General features: G+C 31.5%; 5 protein-coding genes across 11 annotated transcripts in view; 4 read left to right on the plus strand and 1 right to left on the minus strand.

The window, feature by feature from the left end:
• Positions 1-1,867, plus strand: part of Nox (NADPH oxidase) — a 60,415-nt gene extending 58,548 nt beyond the window's left edge. For all 3 annotated transcript variants that reach the window (XM_088188619.1, XM_088188620.1, XM_088188621.1), the window contains exons 16-20: positions 491-714; positions 780-922; positions 1,002-1,211; positions 1,276-1,479; positions 1,549-1,867. In XM_088188619.1, the coding sequence (XP_088044745.1) occupies positions 491-714; positions 780-922; positions 1,002-1,211; positions 1,276-1,479; positions 1,549-1,746 (979 nt within the window). In that variant the 3' untranslated portion in view covers positions 1,747-1,867. The remainder of the gene's footprint in view (positions 1-490; positions 715-779; positions 923-1,001; positions 1,212-1,275; positions 1,480-1,548) is intronic.
• LOC148233905 (pickpocket protein 11-like) overlaps positions 1-3,096 on the minus strand; it is an 87,396-nt gene extending 84,300 nt beyond the window's left edge. Inside the window, exon 1 of the mRNA XM_088188624.1 lies at positions 2,789-3,096. The gene's annotated coding sequence lies outside the window, so the exon portion shown is untranslated. The remainder of the gene's footprint in view (positions 1-2,788) is intronic.
• A 1,262-nt stretch (positions 3,097-4,358) lies between these two features.
• Positions 4,359-12,520, plus strand: LOC148233907 (uncharacterized). 3 transcript variants are annotated; one of them, XM_088188627.1, is made up of 9 exons: positions 4,359-4,550; positions 4,632-4,874; positions 4,951-5,106; positions 5,189-5,396; positions 8,523-8,721; positions 11,829-11,959; positions 12,025-12,164; positions 12,251-12,344; positions 12,414-12,520. In XM_088188627.1, exons 1-9 carry the CDS (start codon positions 4,475-4,477, stop codon positions 12,454-12,456), a joined length of 1,290 nt encoding a protein of 429 aa, XP_088044753.1. In that variant the 5' UTR covers positions 4,359-4,474; the 3' UTR covers positions 12,457-12,520. The 3 variants fall into 3 exon arrangements, with proteins under 3 accessions (XP_088044753.1, XP_088044754.1, XP_088044756.1); XM_088188628.1 differs by lacking the exons at positions 4,359-4,550; positions 4,632-4,874; positions 4,951-5,106; positions 5,189-5,396 and adding an exon at positions 5,660-5,701; XM_088188630.1 differs by lacking the exons at positions 4,359-4,550; positions 4,632-4,874; positions 4,951-5,106; positions 5,189-5,396 and adding an exon at positions 5,681-5,870.
• Positions 5,867-7,830, plus strand: LOC148233908 (uncharacterized). The gene has a single exon (XM_088188631.1). It carries the CDS (start codon positions 6,190-6,192, stop codon positions 7,141-7,143), a length of 954 nt encoding a protein of 317 aa, XP_088044757.1. The 5' UTR covers positions 5,867-6,189; the 3' UTR covers positions 7,144-7,830.
• Positions 12,521-13,466: 946 nt separating the features above from the next.
• On the plus strand, positions 13,467-18,524 carry LOC148233909 (inward rectifier potassium channel 2-like). 3 transcript variants are annotated; one of them, XM_088188625.1, is made up of 7 exons: positions 13,469-15,697; positions 16,632-16,770; positions 16,846-17,109; positions 17,166-17,273; positions 17,332-17,570; positions 17,725-17,844; positions 18,184-18,524. In XM_088188625.1, the coding sequence occupies exons 1-7, from the start codon at positions 15,120-15,122 to the stop codon at positions 18,434-18,436; spliced, it is 1,701 nt and encodes a 566-aa protein (XP_088044751.1). In that variant the 5' UTR covers positions 13,469-15,119; the 3' UTR covers positions 18,437-18,524. The 3 variants fall into 3 exon arrangements, 2 of the variants coding, with proteins under 2 accessions (XP_088044751.1, XP_088044752.1); XM_088188626.1 differs by lacking the exon at positions 13,469-15,697 and having other exon boundaries at positions 16,633-16,770; positions 16,850-17,109; XR_015810212.1 differs by lacking the exons at positions 17,725-17,844; positions 18,184-18,524 and having other exon boundaries at positions 13,467-15,697; positions 17,156-17,273; positions 17,332-17,353.
• Positions 18,525-22,389: the final 3,865 nt, after the last annotated feature.

The following is a 22,389-nucleotide window of genomic DNA, read 5'->3' on the forward strand; positions in this document are numbered from 1 at the left end:
CTAAATGAATTCCTCTATAAAGGGAATATATATGATTTTAAAAGGGGATCAGCTGTGGCTGCTAAAACTCAACATTTTTCATTCCATAGTAGATTTTTACATAAAAACAACTTCTAGTTTGGTTGATTTTGTTTATATAAACTTTTAAATGACGAACCACTTAAAGAGAGCACTGCAATACGGCGACATACCATTTCGGCTCGCAGGCAAATCATGTTTTATTATGATTTTTTATAGTGCCATAATAAAATAAGTTCATACCTAATAACTGTAGATTGAAATTTGAATTTCTATTATAAGATCACCAGCGGGAAATTCACCTATGCCACTATAGACATATTAATTGTTTGAATAATCAAAGCTAACAAGTATTATGCAAATATATATAAAGTGTTCTATAACAAACTAACTATTAAGTGTTCATTCAAAATACCATATATTATGCAGCGTGACTGCATACAAACATACTATAATTAATACATTATTTTAGCTTAAGAGAGTACACTCGCTCTGAGTCAGAAAAGAGTTTTGACGAATGTCAAATGCGAAGAGCGCACCTTCAAGCTTTGGGTTTGGCATATTTAAGTCCTCAAAATAAATCTTTAGCACAAAGTTTTAGATATATGCGCACAAAACCGACAATTATAGCGTTCAAAACGCCAAGTTTAGAAAACTGCGAACAAAGAGACTCGGCTGCATCCATGATCACTCTTGGTAAGACTTTTATAAATACTATCGAATTACTTAATTTGCTCATTACATAATCACGTTTGCTATAGCTCGAAGACGTCTATCCAAATCATTAAATCCTGATAAAGATAAAGATGCTGAAGAAGGCCAGATTGAAGTTGAAACAGTAGATATTGGCTCAACGTCCGATAATGACTCTTATACTAACTATCCAGTAGGAAAACCTTTAGAGGTTAGTGGTATTGGCATATATTTATAAAATATATATATACAATAATAATATGCTTAACTAAAACAATCTGATTCAATAGATATTCTTGGATGGACCATATGGTGCTCCATCTTCTCATATATTCCGAGCACAACATGCAGTATTGGTCGGTACCGGAATCGGTGTTACACCTTTTGCATCGATTTTACAATCTATTATGCATAGATACTGGAAGGCTAGGCATTATTGTCCGAAATGCACGTATACTTGGGCAAGCGATATACCACCAACTGTTATGCATTTGCGAAAGGTAAGATATTTCAAGTAATTAAGTAAACTATATTATTTTTTATTAAAAACACTTTGATATCTAGGTTGATTTCTTCTGGATTAATCGCGAGCAGCGTTCTTTTGAATGGTTCGTGTCTCTTCTCTCACAATTGGAAATGGAACAGGCAGAACTTGGTGGAGCTATGGAACGATTCTTAGACATGCATATGTATATCACAAGTGCATTGCAAAAATGCGATATGAAAGCCGTCGGTCTACAATTGGCTCTAGATTTACTACACGAGAAGGTTTGTTTTAAGATATTCTACCACATATAATAGTAATTTATTATTAAATATTTTTTATCCAATATTTAGGGAAAAAGGGATTTGATCACTGGATTAAAAACAAGAACCAATGCCGGAAGACCAAATTGGGACAAAGTGTTTAAACAGATCAAAGATCAAAAGAAAGGCAAAGTTACCGTGTTCTATTGCGGTCCACCGCAACTGGCAAGACTGTTAAGATATAAGTGTGATCAGTTTGGATTCAGTTTCAGAAAGGAATCTTTTTAACAATATTTTTTTATTTTTTTAATAACTAATTAATGACCACATTTTTTAAAATATTGGGTCAAAAGGGATTTAAATTACACTTTATTCAGAAACTACTGTTTTTTTTTATCAAATGTTAATGTTTTACTTTGATACATTTTTAGTAGGTTCTTTAAATACACAATTTATTTTTAGTTTAAGATAAAGTCATTTTTATAATACATGATATTGAAATTGTTTTATAAATTATTTATTATTCGCCATATGTTAAACTTATAGTTACCATTTTTACTTTTAAACATATTTTGAAAATATATTTATATTGAAATATTTATTTTTAAGGTTTTTTATACTATTCAAGTTAGATTGAATTACTTTTGGGATAAAAGTTAAAATGTTTCCAATGTGCCTAAAATGTAATGAGTACATACATATTTGTTACCATATAAATAAGCTATCTATATTAATGGTTAATATAAATATAATTAAGTTATATACTTTTGTTTTATTGATTTCCAAAATAAAATAAATTAAATTATTTTTATTTTTAAGATGTAGTTATTAAAATCAAAATTAAATTATCAGGACCATCGTCTGTAAAATGACGAAGTGGTCAATTTTTACATTTCATATTTACCGTTACACGGATTCTCGCTAACGAGCCCAATAAGATATGTATTAAACAATAATAAGGAGTCTGGTTCTGCCTCGAATCATCATATTGGTTAGAAGACTAAGGAATAGGAGGTATGTTGCACTACCACCCAATGATCAAGAGTATATAAGCCAGAACGCTGAAGTACTGAATCATTTTCTTCAGACATTTCAGCCAGGAACTTACTTAATATAGAACTACTACTTCGTTTCTGAATAAACGAGTGTTCAGCTGAAATTACACCAAGCGGAGTTACGTCGAGAGGACCGTTAGATGTCTGAGGAAGCGGCTTTCCATTTTGTCCGTAAATTAATGAACGAAATTAAATTCAACGAACTCTCTTCGTTGTGCATGGTTATTAGGCTTGTTGTTGTGTTAGTTGAATTTTGTAAGCATGGAGACACAGACCTTTTGTGAGTATACACTGTAAAGAGCTTCTTGAAATTTGCAATTCTTGTCCACGACGCCGAATTGACGTTCCGGGATTTTCACCAACACTCTCACGCACTGCTTTGATATTAACACTTGAACGGCCAGTGTGTTTGAATTTTTCAATTAACCTCTTCGCAGTTGACGAACTTAAAACACTATTCCGACCATATTTTGTATTAAATTTTCGAATTGCGGGCGCCAAACTTTTATTATTTTTGAGATATTGTTCTATAATGAAAACACGTTGTATCGTGTAACGCTCCATTTTTACTTACCCTAAGCTCTCAGCTGTCAAATTTTTTTTCAGGGTTGCCAACATGTATTGCACAAATGACGGCAAATTCAAATCTTGCTTTAATTTTAAAACACCTTTACATTGGAGATTACGATTGCGCGTAAGACACAATTTATGCGACCACGTTTAAAAATGTTAGGGTTTTTGGCAATGGGATGGTGACGCGTGGCAATTAGACACAGATTAAGCCGCTGCAGTAATGTTTTTATTGATGATATGAGTTGTTTACATGTTTAAAATATGGACGCGAGACGACGCGAAAGAATGCTTGGAAGATTGCCAGTGGAGAGAAAAAACCGTCACGCCAGTGTTTTGGCCATAACAAAATCTAAATTTAAACGTAAATAGGCCCCAACAGTTTAGATATAAGTTTACTGAAAAACTTTGTACTTGTTATTATTATAATCATTAGTGATCAATATTGTTTGAACAAGTACATATAGACAATGAATGTCATTGTCTGGCAACGTTTTTTCAGAGCAGGTATGATAATTTTTGCTTTCCTCTCATACATACCGTTTATATTTTGGAACATCGCACTTCCGACTTAAGACTACATTTAAGTTCAGACCTTGAGTCTATTATTAGTGGAGCTCAATAAAATTACATCAGCGATTCATTTTGAACCTAGACCATCAATAGGGCAACATCGTGTCCGGAGTTACCCTTCCACTTCATTCGTCAGATTTTAGTCCAGGCCAGCCGTCTCAATCGAACTTAAGTCCACTATGACGCAGAACCATGGCACAAAACAATTAAGTCTATTTTGCAATATTTATACGGTCAAAATATTCTAATTTAGGATTAAATATAAAACGTAATTCAAACGTATACTCTAAATTTAAAAAAAAAACAATATTTCATTGCTATTTCTTTCTGTCGCTAAACATGCTTACTTTTTGAGTACTCTTTCTGAAGAACTGTCTTCCGATTCTATGTACATATGTGCATACCAACATTGACTTTTGAACTAATCGCATTTTAATTGCCATTAAATCTTTATTTTTATTCCAGGTAACACTATTTTTGGACCATTTATTATCAAAAAAGTAAATATTGCTTTATTGTATAAATCTAAGTTGATGTTATCTCTATTCAAAACTGTTGTATCGATACATGAGTCAAACATGATTTTCTTCGCATTTATAAAGATAATAAAATAACACAGATAAATATTTATCTAATCTATAGAGACATTTATTTGATAAAATATTGAGATTACGCACTGAGAATCAGTAAAAATATTTTTCAAGAAGGATTGTTTGATATATTGTTGATTGGCATTCTTACTACCAAAGAAAACGTGTACGTTTAAAGATCCGTTAGAACACGTGCTATAATAAGTGTAATGTTATGTGATTCTAAATATGGAAAAAAATATGTTAAACGTATTTATTTTGTGCTATTTGCTAATTTTAACATGTGGAATTATAAAAGCGAACGGTGAGTCATGCATTAAATATTAATAACTAAATTGTGTTGAATGTTGTATAAATAAGATATTAAACTTTATTTACACCTTAGACGAGGAAAACGTTGTTAAAAATGAATTCAATAAAACATTAGCGGGAAGTTTAACTAGAGACGTATGGAAAAGTTATACAGTTACACCTTTTGAGTATACACTCATTACACCTCCGGATTATCCGGATCCATATACCAGGGGAGTATATGAATGGAGCGTAAAAAGTAGTAAAGAAAGCTATGGAATTGAAATAATAATAAAGTTTTTGGAAATCAGCGGAGATTTTCTACAGATCAAAGCAGGTAATATTTCGTCATGTATTTGTAAATAATATAAACGTTATTTGTAATATGAATCAATTTTAATAATTGCAAATAGGTGAAAAGTCGACTCCCAATAGTGAAGCACTTGTTTTTGAGTACTATTTAAATGAAGAGAGAAAATATCGAATTCCTACTAATGAAATTTACATGAAACTTCAAGCGTATACGAATCTTCTAAACACAGGATTCGAAATTAAAGCTAGATCTATTGGTAAAAAACAATATTTAAATTGTATTTTCAGCATATTTTTCATATTTATAGTGATAATGGCAACGCTAATTTTATATTTAAGGTGTAAAGGAAATAACTACTCAAGCGCCACCAACGACCCCAGCTCCAAATGTAATATATCCCTATGAGAACTCAATGATATATCTTTGGGGAAGAGAGCATCACGATTTTGTGGCTAATGTTTCAGAGGAGTTTAGATATAATTTAGCTGCTATTGCTGATTTATTCTGCGACGAGAAAAACATTACTGTTGATCCCAATATAACAATGTAAGTACATCTTATTACATACTAAGTAAGATACATACATATGTACATAAGACGCCAAGCGTGTTATCAGCAAAACCAGTTATTTCAACCTATCCCTTAATCTTGACATTCGTGTGTAAAAAGAAATCCTTTAAAATCTATCAAAACGTTTTTAAGGCTCTTTAATATTAATGCAATATATTTATAAAAAAGAGTGCTCGGTACTGACTAGTTTTTGGAATAAACGTTTTTTATCTATAAAATAAATTATTAATATTATGGCAACACTGGGCGCTGGAAATGACGCAGGCGCGCTTCTGGAATCTGTAAATGCGCAGCTATTTTCGTATATCCGCGCGTCCGCCTCGTTGGCATGCGTCAGTTTTGATTGACGTTCAGAACTGCGTATTTTCTCACACGCCGATCGATTCATGGCTGTGCATTATACTTCTTTCGGTCAATTAGCGGAAGTGGCGGAACTGTCAACGGCGGCCGGTACATTTAGAGTGACGTACTTCCGATTCGACCTTCATACAAAAAAATAAATAAAAATAATCATCAACGAAAAAGTACAACTGAAATGACATAAACATATAATAAAAACTGATAACATTTTTTTTGTTATATTGACAGTTTAAAAAAAAACAAAAAATAAATATAAACGATAAAGTGGGTTACTGTTTTACCGACGCTTGCCGATGCGTTTTAAAATTAAACAGCAACGATGCGTTTCACTGCAGCAATGCAGACTATTGATTTCAACGCTAAATATAATGAACTTTTAATTGATTATTGAGGTGAATAAATCAACGAAATGATTCCGTTATTGGATAAAAATAACCTGGCCATCAGCGCCATGGTCACTATAGTCTTGCAAGTGATCTTTTTTGTGATTGCAGCAGCTTTTCAGTTCGATAAGCTGACTGACTTCACCGGCGGAGCTAATTTCATTATAATCGCTCTGGTTACCTTTTGCTTGGGTCAAGGAGGTAGCAACAACAGGACTTACGATAGCAGACAACTGATGGTCACCGTTTTTGTCTGCTTATGGGGAATACGTCTGTCCGGATATCTCATGTACAGGATTGTACAGATAGGGAGAGATAAGCAGTTTGAAGACAGGAAGAGTAATATAGTCAGATTTGGCGTTTTTTATACCTTCCAAGCCTTCTGGGTCTATATAGTCAGTCTTCCGGTCATCATAGTCAACTCTCCGCATCATTCGTACCCACGAGCGCCCAAAACTATGACCACTTTAGATTCGGCCGGTACTGGAATATTCATCATCGGACTCTTAGTCGAAACCTACGCAGATCTGCAAAAGTTCCAGTTCAGACAAGATCCTGCTAATAGTGGAAAGTGGTGTAATGACGGACTATGGGGCTTATCGAGACATCCAAATTACTTCGGCGAGATCGTACTCTGGTGGGGAATATTCATCATTTCGATCAACGTCATACACGGAATGGAATGGATTGCTATTCTATCGCCCATCTTTACAACCCTCATTATATTATTCTTATCCGGCATACCTCTATTGGAAAGATCGGCTGACGAGAAGTATAAAGACAACCCTGATTACAGATATTACAAATCGTCCACCTCTCCTCTGATACCGATTCCGCCCGCTATTTATGTGGAAGTACCCAAAACGTTGAAGTTTATAATGTGTTGCGAGTTTCCATTGTACGATTCCACCAACGAGAAGATCTCGACTCACGCTATGACTGAATCCACGAGCATATCTATGGTTCAGTCGCAAACCTAGCTGGCACTGAGCAGTCACGAGCACGTGGCTGCAAATCACAAGAGAGACGGTAAGATTGGCAATTCCAATCCGACGCCTTTGTGATCGGGGGCCTCCGTCGAGAGCTCATCGACTCATTTCATACCCTTTTCAGGACACGAAGAGAAGATTAGGCACGATAGTTACAGCCAACAAGAGAGCGCTTTCTTGTTGGAACACGAACCCATTGAGCACAAGCAGGATAAAATAGTAGAGGAGAAGTTAGTTTGAAATAAAACAGATGAGTACAATTGTTATGTACATACATATGTACGGAGATATAAACAACTCATTATGTATGAATACGAAGCATAAAATGTTTTATAAATACAGTATTAATGTTTTCATAGATTGTGAAAACTATATTTATTAATAATGTTTAAAAATATGATTATTCCTAGTCATTGTAATGTATGATCTCAATAGAGCATTTTCATAGTATTAGTTATAACACAAATAGTGATGTGTTTTAACATTTGTTTGTATTGATCTATGAATCAAAGCGACTACTTTTTAAAAATGTTAGTTAATAGCCTGCTAGTTGAAATGTTTGATGTATTAAATAATATAGATAAATTAACGCGAACTGTACAAACATAATCAAATACCTCGAATGTATTATATACATAAAATTAACATATCATGTACGAAATATATGCATTTAAAACATTTTGCTACCTTTTTCTTGTATTGTTAAACTCATAAAGGCCTAATCAATGTTTTTAATTCGATTTATATGATAAAATAATAAACGTATACTTATATTTAGATTGTTGTATGTGGACTTATATTAAGAAATGATTGTATTGTAAAACGTTACAATTGGGATTTGGGCATTAACGCAATAAATATTAATTAATCAAGTATTAGTATTGAAAATATAGTAATCATTCAATATAATAATGTATATTCATAGATTGTTTCAATATAAAAAAAATGTATATTATGAAGATTATTTTTATAAATATAAAAATATTATGCGATTTTAATAGTTAGAATCTTCTCTTCTCTCGTTTCCATTTCATTCATATCATAAAATGAAAATACAAAAAAAATAAGTATATTCCAGTTCTTTTCTAGTCCCATTTGTAACTTTTAAAAATGTACTTATATAATTATATATAATACTAAAATTTCTGTATTTATATTTATATATTATACATACTTGTTTTGATAGAATTTTTTCTGTTAACCATTGATTGTTGTATCTTATTGAAAATATATTGTCCTACTCTTGTTTGTAATAAAATATTATGTAAAACAAAGTATTTTTTATTTCAGTAAACATTTAAACCCACATATTCTATTTTCAATAACAAATATGTTTTCATTTTCATTGATATGTTTTCTGTGTTTTTTAGATACGACAACGTAGACTACCACGTAATTGGACCGTGCAATCTTAACTGGGTTAATAATGAACTATGCACATTCATAAATTACTCAATTAGCATCAATTATGATAATGAAACTAACAACTATGAGCTCACCGCAGCGCATCTTGATGAAATGTGGCAGAAATATAACGTTAATATGAATCTGTCCAAGTATGATCTTGAGGTAAGCATAACATGAAATTCTAAATTATATACTTATTTGATTAAGAACTATCTTAAACAGTTATTAGTATTACTAAATGTTGTATATATCGTTACTAAAGATTTACTATGATTCATACTAAAACTATTTTAGAAATTAAACATATTGATTACAAACTTTAAATTGTTTAAAAATGTATTATAGTACAAGTCTTTCTTATTTTAAATAAAATCCTTTTATTTTGTTAAATTTTTCACAAACTTCATATTTTTCGCTTGCGTTTTGTTATATAAACTATATAAGTAGTCGAGAACGTAGTAGTAGAACATTCATGTCAGAAAATATTTTTCAATTACGAAGTGTAAAAATCACTGATAGGTGGTTTTAAGACTATGTGGTGTAATTTTGTTAACCAGTGAGACGTTTGGTTGCTGGTGATTGTGCCGGATTCCGCTACTATCAGTGACCTACCGACTAAAACCTCTCCCCAGCACTCTCCTGAACGGCCGGTACTATCTTTCCGATATTGCACATCGGCTCGTCCAGTTTAGAGACTCTGTCCCGTTAGGGCCGCTGTCTTTCGCTGTCTTTCAGCTTTCTCTTTTACCTTCAATACATCAGATGCATAGTCCATCCATGCCTCCCAGTTGCGTCGGCTTTCCAGCATGGATTGGGCCATAGTGTCTGCTGATCCTATGACCCTCTGTTTGCCAACCACGCACTTGAAGACAGTATGCTCTGCGTCGTCGTCTTCAGAGGTGTCGCAGTGGAGACACGTGGCACTAGCTGTCTTGCTGATCCTCATTGTGTATTGATCGAAGCAGCCGTGTCCGGTCATCGTTTGTGTCAGATGGTACGATAGCTCGACGTGTTTCCTTCCCGTCGAGGCGGTAAGGTCACCGACGAGTCTGTGCGTCCACCTTCCCTTGGTGGACTCGTCCCATCTACGCTTCCATGCTGACATTGCCTTCTGGCGACATCTCTGTCTTGCCCGTTGAAGATCTCCTGTCTCTCTTGGGCGAGGAGATCCAACGGCAGTATGCCACATATTGCTAGTACGGCGTCCTCGGACACAGTTCTGTACGCGGAGGCCACCCTCAATGCGCTTCGTCGCTGAACTCTTGCCAGGGTGAGCCTGGTCCTCTCTACTCTTGTGGCTTGTGCCCATATCGGGGCGCCGTAGAGAAGGACCGGGTGAACCACCTCGTTGTATAGGAGTGCGTTTTGTATAGTATATTGTATAGTATAGTATAGTTTGTATAGTATAGTGCGTTGTATAGTATAATGCGGGTGAGTCTAGATGAATTGAAAAGGTTGATATAGGCCGTTGAATTAGTAGTGGAAGGTAGAATAGTAATTGAAGTGGCGGAGTCCTTGAAGAATTAACATTTCGGTGCTGCTTGAATGAGTAGTGAGTCTTATGTCTAAGTTAATGCGAACCCTTTTCTATGGTTTCTGCGAGCATATTTTCAACATAAGCCGCTTCTCTTCTCGTTATTCGTTTATGACATTAATACGGCAGTTAAAAATTCTAGTGATCTTTTATGTGCCGATGATTTAAAATTGTTTAAATGCATGTTGCGGGTGCTATTTATCTACAAATTGATTTAAATGTTACAATATGCCACTTTCCTGATCTCATTCACCATTAGAATATTCCTATAATCTCGGTGGGAACTTTCTGACTAGAAAAACTTTTACCAATGATCTCGGAATTACTTTTAAAAGTGGTGGTTCTCTATACACATAATCAGCGTCTGTGAAAATTTTTCCAAGATTCTTGGCCATGTTATGAAGAATGTGTTTCATTTTGCCAATTCGTCAGTTATTTGTGTCCTCTATGTCACTTTAATTAGCAGCATTCTTGAATCAGGAACTATAATTTGGAGTCTTTGAGTAACCAAATACACCCACTTAATCGAAAAAGTTCAGAAAAGGTTCTATAGGTACATTTATATAAAGATATTTGGTTATTATCCGTTCTTGTATGTATTCCAGTTAATTTAGGAGAAGACAAGGCATTTCCATAGACTTCTCGTGCTTTTTATTAACAATACATGTGATCTTGTCCCATAGTTTACATTCCATTAAATCATTTTGAGTGTTGATATTATACATACTTATATTTCTAGTTTAATTATTGTTTATATTTCAATACAATTGCCTTTTAAAAATCCATAATAACAATGGTGCATTGCCAAACAAAATAGTAGTGAAATCTTTATTTTGGAACACATGAGACGCTTACAATAGCTTCGGCAGACTATCGAAAGCCATTATTGTAAATTTTTTCAATAAAAAATAAACTAACAATCTCAAGCAGGCATCAAAAAATAGGCATTGTATTATGCATTTAATACATTGTCAATATCAGATGGTGGCCCGAAATTATACATTCTTACAGTACGGGATGGTACAGGAAACAATGTATGGTTATTGATCTAAATTGGTCTTCGCCCAAGCTTCGTCCAAAGGAAAGTATTGATTATGGATTGATACGCTCACTCAGAGACTCATTATTATCCCCATTCAAACAAATGGTTTAATAACTTGATAACATTATGGTCCTCATTGATTTAATCACCAAATACTCTTTTATGGATGCCACTCTGTACAAATACACGTTCCAGATAAGTACATTAAAGAACGAGGATTTTGTCAAAATAAACTCTTTCACCATTCGTTAAAGCCGCTTGCAAGAAACATATAAATGATTTGCAGGAGCTGAACACTAGCATACCAACTTTGAACAATGATAATATTAGGACTGTGAGGACTTTGCCCATCACAACCACTTAATTCTAGACCACTAACTCGACAACCCGCTATACTACTAAGATTCATCTGGGCTTTCCCACATTAGTCACCGGCTCCTAACATTGACACTAGATCTATATTAATATAACTGATAAAGTCACACCATCTCAATTCTAAAAGATAGAAAAAATCCATTTGCGTTGCATTATTAACTTATTTCTGTTATTAAAACCATCACATGGATCATATTCGAAATGCACTTATATGTTGATTCTTATTATTATTTTATGTTGAATATATCCTATTTTAAAAATAACTATTTAATGTTGATTACTATTTTAAGATATTGCAATTTTCTATTTATATTTCAGATTTACTATCCGCCAAATGACTCACATATAATCTTTGTTTGGGTTATGATATTCGCAAGCATAACACTCATGTTTTCAATGTTCTTGTTTATAGTATACAGGTACAGTAATTGGTTTACAAACATTTTTAGGTTAGTATAACATTTTATTTTATTACATTTTATGCCAAACATATTATTTATTATTATTTTTGTAGACCTGTTTTAGATGATGATATTGAAGACACAAGAAGAAAAACATCTAATAGGGATTTGATGTTTCCTACTGAGTATGAAGATCTACCGCCATTCTTTTCTAACGCTCCACCAGAATTCGAAAAGAATTATTTGGATAATTGTATGTATAGATTATTGTAATGTTATGTATAATATATTAACTTTGCTTAAATTAATGTATAATTATTCTGTTTTTATTTATTAAAGTTGAAGTCAATGATAATTTAGGATATGAGAGGAACAATTTTGATCCCAACGAAGACTTCATTGAGAGTATCTTAGAAAATCCGCATGAGCACAAGTAAGTTCATTAATAAAATAATTTCAAAGGTAATTATTGCTTCATATAATGTTTTATTATATTTTTCAGATTTTCAAATGCTGATTATAATTTAGAGGAGTCAAATTTATAATACAGTATTTATCTAAAAATATGATGTATATTGTCGTTATAAGAATATATAGGATCCTTATTTACATATGTTTTCATTTTATAATTTTGCACTATTTTTAAATATATATGTGAATACAAAATCTTTTTAATGATGCAATATAATTCTGCATATGGCTTTGTGATTAAATAATTTTATGGTTCAGTTACTTTATGATGTGAATCAAAATGTCATTGTGTCTATTTAAAATGTATAATAATCCAATCACTAGTGAAATGTAATGATCACATATTTATACCAGATTTAAAAATAGAATAATATAATAAAAATAAAACATGGTAACTTTTTATGGTGTCTTGATATTGTATATACGCGTTAGTGTAGTATATATAAGAGTAGTATTTTGAAATTATATTATGTGTATGACCAAGAAAACATACTAGAAAATGAGGTACTTTTATTTGAAGATACAAACAAATTCCATATATGCATCACCATTGATATCTACTAGTGTGATATAAAAGTTTCTTGGTTCGATTTAATAAAACTGAAAAAATCTCAAGCAGTTCAGGAGATATCAAGTGATTTATATTTTTTACAAACATTTGCCTTTATAATGTATCTTTATCTTCGAATGCAAAATCTACATAGAGGAGCTAAGGAGTATTAAAAATTTTCATTTTCTAGTCCGGAGACAATGATTAGTTGATATGACCAACAGTCTAAGAGATTTGGCTGATATAAAGAATATACATAGCATGTACATAAATATATAAATATTTTTTACTTACTATATTTCCTTGATATTGCAATTTTCTCTTATTTTTGGTAAATTTATTTATTACGTTTATTACAAGATTAAGAATAAAAAAAAATACATACATTACAATTACCATAAAAATAAATAGGTTTGTAACTATTTTCTAGTTTACAAGAGGAAATTAGAAAGATAAGATAAAACAAATAGTAATAAAAATATAATGCAATTTTCTCTGAATGATATTTATACATACTTACATACAGTAGTGTAGTGGGCCAAGCACAGCCCGGCGAGCCGGAGCACGCCATATTGTTAAAAAAATCATTCCTTTTAATTTAGTACTACACCACTCCTTAGATATGTAATTTATTCTTTTTTATTATTTAGCTGAGTCATTTAAAGCTTATTTAAAAAAATACAAAATACTGCGGTTAAATATATTATGTTAGTAGTTGACATGAGTATCTTGGTAGTATACATACATATATTTCCATTTGTTATAAATGATCGATAGTATTAAAGCTCAAACCTCACAATTTTAGATTGAAGACAACTTGAAAGCAGAATAACACAAATTTTAGGTGAAAATAGTAATATTTTAATGAATACTCAATCTTTGGGTTTGGAGATAAACTAGTTCCACAAATAGCGGTGAAAGTTTTAATAATGAAAATTTGAATAAAGAAAATTTGAATGCTAAAAATTATAATTTAAAAAATCTGAATCAAAAACTACATTTAGCAGAAGAGTTGAAAACTTTTTTTAACCCTAAGGGGTGTGATTTTGCAGTCAATAAGACGCAGGTGGAAACGAGTGAGAATTTTATAAGAAAATATTACATTTTGCGACAGACTATGATGAGCGAGATGTTTTCTTCGAAGAGTGGTGGAGAAGCTGGCGCAGCTATGCTTCTCCACCACTCCAAATGTCGGTGGAAGGATTTGTAGGTGACGTGGCAGCGACAGTATAGCGGAGGTTGATCGCTCTCTGATACGGTGCTTGTATGGTGGAGCCTCTCTCAGGATGTGAGCGTCCATGACAGGATGTTGTCCGCGGGCGTCTGCTAGTCTCTTGTGCTAGTGTGCCATGTGACTACTCTTTCCTCATTGGAGTCCAGGCTTAAGTAATCAGGGCTGCAAAACTTGCTCAACAACCACAATCATGCAGCGATCATCCAGCCAATCGTTGCACTTGCTCTTCGCATAATTTTGTATTAAAATTAAACGTTGTTTTACTGTACTTCTGAGAGAAATTGTGTATATATTATTTTCTTTTACGCAAACGGAAAGGATGGTAGGTTTAATTCACATATATTTAGCTTTAAATACATATATAATTATTTATGTTATAATTCGTCCTCATAGATTTCCATTAAGATTTTGTATCTAAAAATCTCCACGAACATTTTAGAGAAAAAAACACAGTTTTTAAATGAACTATTTAAAAATTGGTTGTCTTCCAAACATTAAATGACCCATTAAATCCCACATTACATAAAACAACGAGACGGCTGAACATAGTGACTACAAAATTGTGTGATTTGAGACAATCTCTAGGTCGTTAATTTTGCACCCACGTGTTCATAAGATTATGTACAACTTCACACAGTATTTACATATCCTTGTGCAATCGTGATTACATTACATTTAGGAAGCGCACACACAATTGGCCTATCCTCATTTTGTTAAGTGTGGGCGGAGCACAATCCACACAAACGCTAGAAAAAAAATCATGCATTTCGTACTCGTGTTTGTATTGCGTCTCGTTCGCAAGCCAGTGTGTTCCTAGCCGTTATCGTACGACGAAGATAACGTATCTCTGTCCAGTGCCTTTAACGTGGCCAAGTCCTAGGCGAGTCCAGTAACGTTGCACAGTGTTTGCAGAGATCTTGTGATAATGTGCGTCACGTGATTGTGCTATCAAGATGATCAAGAGAAAGAGTTATACGGAAGCATTAGAAGCAGGCGCTCTCGATTATGAATTCGACGTCACTCAGTCGGAGCCAAACTTGAACTGCGTTACCAGCAGCAGTGATAGCGGCTCCGATTTGGAAGAGGAAACCATGTTCAGGAAGAGCGAGGATTTGGGCTTGATCAGAAGTAACAGTCTGCAGTATTATGATATGAGAAACTCCATACCCAGTGCCGATGCCGTTTCTGAGCAAACTACCAAGGAGATTCTAGATACTTGCATCGAGTATGTGGAGAATGAGAAGGTATCGATTAGACCGATATCAAATTTGAGGAGTTTTGAAGAAGTTCAGCAGATTTTGGACGACTCTGAAGGTACTAAAGTTGACGATGAAGTTGTTGTGGAGGTTATGGATGAAGATCAAACACTTCTTGTTAATCAAAATATTGCAATTCAAAATAATATTGCTAATTACGACGAGATTGAAACCGATGAAGACTTTTATGAAGAACAAGGGAACAGTTTTGAAAATGGAGGCGATGTGAGTTTTCCTCGAACTTATGTCGGAAGGAACAGCACTAGAAAATCTAGGTGAGTTAAAATTATAAATGAGAGTGTCAGAATATTGTTTGTTAATATTAACCCAAGTTTCAATACACGTATTATAGATAAGGCGTGTTATTAAATATAAATAAAAATAACAATGACAAACACATGACATTAATGGCGCCGTTGACCTAAAAATATCGAACAATAGGGTTTTTATGAATATTGTGATTGTATTTATTGTGAGAAATTATACATTTTTTAGAAAATAAAATGTATCGTAAAATTCCTATTCTTCATTAGTCACTATTTGTTACTTGATTTATGTTGTAATGAGAGTTACTTAAGAATATATTTTCAACAGAATTGTTTTTTTGAGTCATCAGATTAAGGTTAATATTTTGCTTTACTAATTAATTATATTTTGCTTTAAAATTGTTACAACACACTAATCGCAAATCGTATGTCAAAACACATTAGTGCAACGACAGTAAATGAATTTATATATTTATCTGTGATTATAAAAATCTCAGAAAAGCTATATAAAGGCGAACTAGTTGAATTAAAATTATATTGATGTCAATTATGTTCCAACAACCCCCATAAAATCATAAGCATTGAATCAGTATTTATTTACAGTTTTCAGGTTTACGTTTTGTTTTTCGTTGGATTCAATACTTTTTTTGCTGCATTAGCATTTTGGCAAAAACGTGTCAGTTTCTGACTACATCTTTTTTAATATACATTAAGAATAAAAAGATAAAGCAATACATGCTTTAGTCCGTTTTGCAAAAAATAGGTCTTAATTAAGAAAAATAAATAAAACATTTTTTCTGCGCAATTTTTTTTATATATTTTATGAGAGTTGTATTTTTGAATAGAAAGAAATGTTTATGAGTAAAATAATAAAAAATATAAAAAATACAACCAATTATTTTTTTTTAAATAAATGGCAGCTTAATTACAAGAATTTTTTTAGGAAAACACCAGAATTTTCAGGCAGTAGAGCCAAAAAGCCTAAAAGAGTGATATTCAAAAATGGCGAAACTAACATACCTCTGAGAAACAACATAGCCGGAAGAGCCAAATTCTTTTTTGACGACTACGTCACATCTTTGGTACGTTTTTAGCTTAATTAGAACATACCAAACAAACATTGTTTATGACTATGTTTGTGATTTATTGTTATTCAGATAGAACTCAGATGGCGCTGGGTATTTCTTATATTCTGCGCAAGTAACTTCATAGTTTGGACAGGTTTTGCTCTAATGTTCTACGTTGCTGCTTATGCTAATGGAGATTTGGACGAAAGCCCAGAAGGAACTCCTTGCATTGCAGAGGGACGCACTTTCACTGGTATATTCACATTTTCGGTGGAGACCCAAGTCTCCATTGGTTACGGAGAAAAGTATCCAAATGAAGAATGTCCGGAAGTGATATTTATAATGCTTATGGAGGTAAATCTTTAAAGGATATTTTGATATACAATATGATGAATTTTAGTGAATTTCAGGTGGTCGTTGGATACATAATGATAGGTGCTTTGGTTTGCATCGTTTACGCCAAGATTGCAAGACCTGAAAAGCATGTCGAAGGAGTTGGATTTAGTAAATATGCTGTGGTTAGTATTTAATTGAAGGTAATTTAAAGAGCGTTTGATTTCAATATGATTTTCTTAGGTTTGTATGCGTGATGGCAAACTGTGTCTAGTGTTTCGTGTTTGGGACTGTCTAGAAAAACACTCGATTGGATGTCAACTCAAAGGAAAGTTCATAAAACATACTGCTGGTGGTACTATTTTATCACCATTGATTATGGACAGTTCACCTCTCTTATTTTGGCCCATAACCGTTCAACACACAATGGATGAAAAAAGTCCCTTATATAATCTTTCAGCCAAAGACTTAATTGACAAGAGGTTTGTTTATGTGCTCTTTTATATTTGAAATACTATCATGCTATTAAATGAGTAAGTAGTAACAGATTTTTAAAATTCCCCATACTATTAAATATGTCATTGAATCGTCTCTATAATTTACTTCATACCTAAAAATATTAATTTAAAATCTTAGATTTGAAATTATCATCACACTAACTGGAGCTAATAGAAATACTGGACAGATGTCTCAAACTAGAACATCTTATATGCCGCATGAGATATTATGGGGTTCAAAGTTTAAAACTGCAATTACGTGAGTATATTACATCTTTAATTTTAATCTTTTTATAGTCGTCTCAATAGCATAAAATACCACTGTGTCTACTCTTATTATCGATTTAATTATCTATGTTATTTAATTGTTAAATTTAACTAAGATTATGATATAATTCAAGATCATAATCTTAATCGCATAGTTACTGTTTTCAGATATGCTAGTGCTAACGTATTTTATTTAAATGGTTAGATATACCACCAATACTATACAAGCACTATCGATAATCACTGTGTTGGTAGTGCTGTATCGTACGGTATTTTATAATATCATTCAGCCATTTAGCTAAATGTATTGTTTTTGCTTTTATTTTTCTAGTTACAACCACGAGTACAGAGCTTATGTGATTGATAAGAAAGCAGTAAATAGTGTCGAATCTGTAGATATACCTTTGTGCAGTTCGAAATGGCTAAAGCACGTGAATAATACACTTAACAATAGACCCACAACGTCCCTTTCTGTGCCAAGTTCTCCATTATACATGTCTCCAGCTATATCACCATTTTCAAGTCCAACGAGTTTAAAAATTAGGAAACTGCAAAATTCATCCGAGTTAGAAAGGAAACTATAAACATTGAAATTGAAATATGGCGAATGACTAACGAATATTTTTAATTGTAGATTTTATAATATATGTATAATAAACTTATTAAAAACTGTTATGTTTTTATTAATAACAAAATCCAAACATCAAAAGTCATACAAATTAAAAAGCTATTATATGTCTGCTAAAATTAGTGGTTAGGTTTATAACCAAATTAATATGTAGTAGTATTATGTAAATTATTATTAAATGCACATCGACCATTAACTATGACTCGCGATAGATTAAATGGTAAAAAGAGATTATAAACGCGGATATAGTGCTATAGTGACGAGTTCACTATGAACATGATTTGGCTGAATATTATTTTGTGGTCTTATTTATTCGCAATACAATTGAGTCGTATACAAGGCGCAACATTCAATAGTGATGATATATTCGTAAGATTAAATAGTGATTTTTTATATATATATATATTAATTTTTTTTTTAATAAAAATTATTTTCAGGGTCCGTACCAAATAAAAAATATTAGTTTTACAAATTGTAGTTATTTTACACCAAAAGAAGTATTCTTTACTTTCATCGTTAGTAATGAAAGCACAGACATAGATAAAATATACCTAATAATGAATTTGACTCAAGACTTGAACAGTGTAGTCGTAAGGAGAATAAAATTAATATAATGGCGTTTAAATATTATTATTTAATTTTTATTATAATTTCAGGGCAAGATAAGAATATTTAGTTTAAAAGGAAAATCTAAAAAACTCCTGGTTAACTTTAATTCGGCAAAATTTTGTGAACTTTTTAGACAGGATTTCACGCATGCAAATTTAACGTTTGGAGTAGATTGTCAGGTTAAAAAGGTAATTAATGTATTTCCATTCTTACTTGTTAGTAGAGAGATAAATTAAAAATATTGTGTTATTTTTTCAGGGCATTTATACAAATTTAACGTTTAGCATTAAGCAAATCTCCGAAAAAATTGTCGGAAGAAAGTTTTTTTTCGGAAATTACTATATTTTATGGGAAGCTTTTGATCAAAATAAGCTGATAACTTGTGTGGATGTGTATGTATCAGCTACCCATCACATTTAAAACAAAGGATATGTATAAGTAAACTTGTTTGTTTTAAAATTATAATTAATATGTAATTAAGTAAAATAATAACACCTTTATGTTAACATTTCTCACATTACCTATTCAACTTCCTTAATAAAAATCTTCAGAAAATTATTTTACAAAATAATGATTTTTATTTCCAGTTATAAAATACACAATATCAAATTATGTTTTGAAACTTGAAAAACTATTTTCGGTTTATAATTTTACTTAACCTTGTAAGATAATGGTAAATATTGTTAAAAAACTGTTTATTGTTTTATTAAAAATTCACAAAAAAGCAGCGACTGTAGGATTTAAGATATATAATATAATATTTTGAAAAATAAAATATAAATTCGAAAAGTTAAACAATGTAAGGAATAAGGTTAAACATATTTTAGATGAAAGAAAAAAAAATATGAACCTCGCTTATTGATATACAAAACGAGATGGATTAGAAAAAAAACAAGTAATAAAGATAACATTTTTCTAATGAAACAGATTGAAATAAAATATTAAGTTAAGGTATCAGAAAACGATAAATTAAGAGAATTGGCATATTTACAGGAAAATTTTGCTGCATATTATCTCAAATGAAGAAAATAGTTTTTGTAGCTTCAACATTTTTTTTTTTTTTAGTCTATATGAAAGCAGAGCTTTGAATTAGAAAACGTTTTCAATTTTATAACATAAAAGTCTCTTGTTACATTTTGAGATGAGATAATTGTACATAGGCAAGAATAAAACTTGTGCAAGTTTATTTGAGATTCAAAAGTCGGATTGTAAGAATGTATTTTATAATAGATTGACACAGGCATTATATTTGACTGATACTTTTGGGAAGATAAGTTTATTATATTTAAGACTATAAGGATCGACGATTAAATAAATTCAACCGTATATGTATGTATTCGAAGTTCTCAAATAAAGATCGAAAGTTTTTTTACGAAAAATAATTTAAATAAAGTAGCTACAAAAATGTAATTTTATATTGTATAATAAATGTCTTTAATTTATCAAAAAAAACTATTTCGTAACGAAAAATAACAACTAGTTTTAGTTGACAGAACAATCGGGTATTTAATACACACTTATTTAATTGTAGATTAAAAATTTCAAAGAGCTCTTAAAAATTATTTATGTTAATTAATATATTTAACTTCTTATTTGAGTAAAAAATAATTTTTCATTCAGTTATATTTAAAATTAATATAGAATAAAATTTTAACTAAAAGATAATTTACGTTTAAGAGTGATTCATAGTAAATGAATATTTGTCGAACAAGCTTAAGTTTCACAGTAATTTTCAGTGTAAATATTTTTTAGTACATATTTCTGTAATTTTTAATAAATGCTAATTTAAATCGAAAAATGTTATGTTAGCAAAATAAATATATTATGACATTTTCATGTAAACCATGTAACTAAATAATATTTTATCTTTAAGATTTTCTTTTATTGTTAAGATAATTATATGCACTACTATAAATGAAATATAATTATATAATTATATGGAAGTATATATACATTTAATATGCCATTGATAGGTTACATTTCTCGCATTTTCCGACTACGCACTTTTCATTTTGCAATTAACCTGCTGCGTTTGTCAATGTAATCGTCTGCTAATGCATTACACTAGCTTCTGTATTTGTAAAAAATGATTTTAACTAAACTCTTGGATTTCTGATAGTCACGTACAAAATTTATCGGCATAACAATGATATTTATCAGCGTGTCGTAAACATTATTAGCATTTTATTTATTGCGCTTTTAACGCGTATTGCGGCAAAATTCTTTCCCACGGGCAATGCGTCAATTTTATTGTGATTTTCATATCTATAGTGTAAGACAGGGGTTGAAAAACTTATTTGTAGAGGGCTAGATCGTAAATATTCTAGACTCGGCGGACCATAAAGTAATCTCGATTATAATTATATAAATAAGTCTGCATAAATAACAAAATTAAACGTTTTCAAATTTTTATATACCGGGTAAATGTGCAAAAGACAATTAAACAAGTAATGTAACGTAGTAGCTTGAAACGCAATAAGCCATATTTATAAGAATAATGTAATTGTTTTTTTGATAACTTTTAATAAAACTGAGGTCAGAAGTTTGTTACTTCCTATTGTAACAAAATATTGCGAATAGTCATTTGTTAACTGTAACCTAAAATTGTAATATTATGTACTTTACACCATTGAATATGTCTTTTCACTTAAGTGCTGTCAAATCCAAATATAAATCTTCGGGTATATGATCTTAATTAACAAATTCGTCAAATGGAAGACACGTTTATAGAATTCTGTTTCTAGTAGTTTATTTTCTTGGAATTTGCCTTTTAGCATGTCATTATTTTGCAGATAAAATACTGTCAATTAAATAAAGGTAAGATTGTAGTTCTCAATTGTTAGGTCAAATAGATTTTTAAAATATATATGTATTCTGCACTTGCATCTTGGTTCGAAAAATGCTGCAAAAATTGTAGATTAAGATCAGAAAATATATATGTTGCAATTTTATGTGAAAATTGAGGTTTATCATATTTTTTAATTTTTGACACCCTAGGAAATACAGCAGTTTGACATGACTCAATCAACACCAATGGTCGGCAAAATGACATGTTTTGAGTTAAATTAGTTAAGAAATATCATGATATCTTAAGCAATAGCTAATTTTTAAGTCATTCAGCTGAGGGCAAGTTTTAACTATAGGAAAAAGTAACATTACTCCTCTGAGTTCAAAAAATTTCAATAAAACTTTATCATAGATCTGCTGTATGGTGGGAAAGTCAGGATCTTTCATTCCTAAAAATAAAATTTCGGTAGTGACAACGGTTAAAATCACAAGAGCCAATGAAGTTCACCGCTG

The sequence above is a fragment of the Plectrocnemia conspersa genome, unplaced genomic scaffold (genome assembly GCF_051122295.1).
Source record: "Plectrocnemia conspersa isolate PC_06_02 unplaced genomic scaffold, ASM5112229v1 ptg000007l, whole genome shotgun sequence".
Taxonomy (NCBI): Eukaryota; Metazoa; Arthropoda; class Insecta; order Trichoptera; family Polycentropodidae; genus Plectrocnemia; species Plectrocnemia conspersa.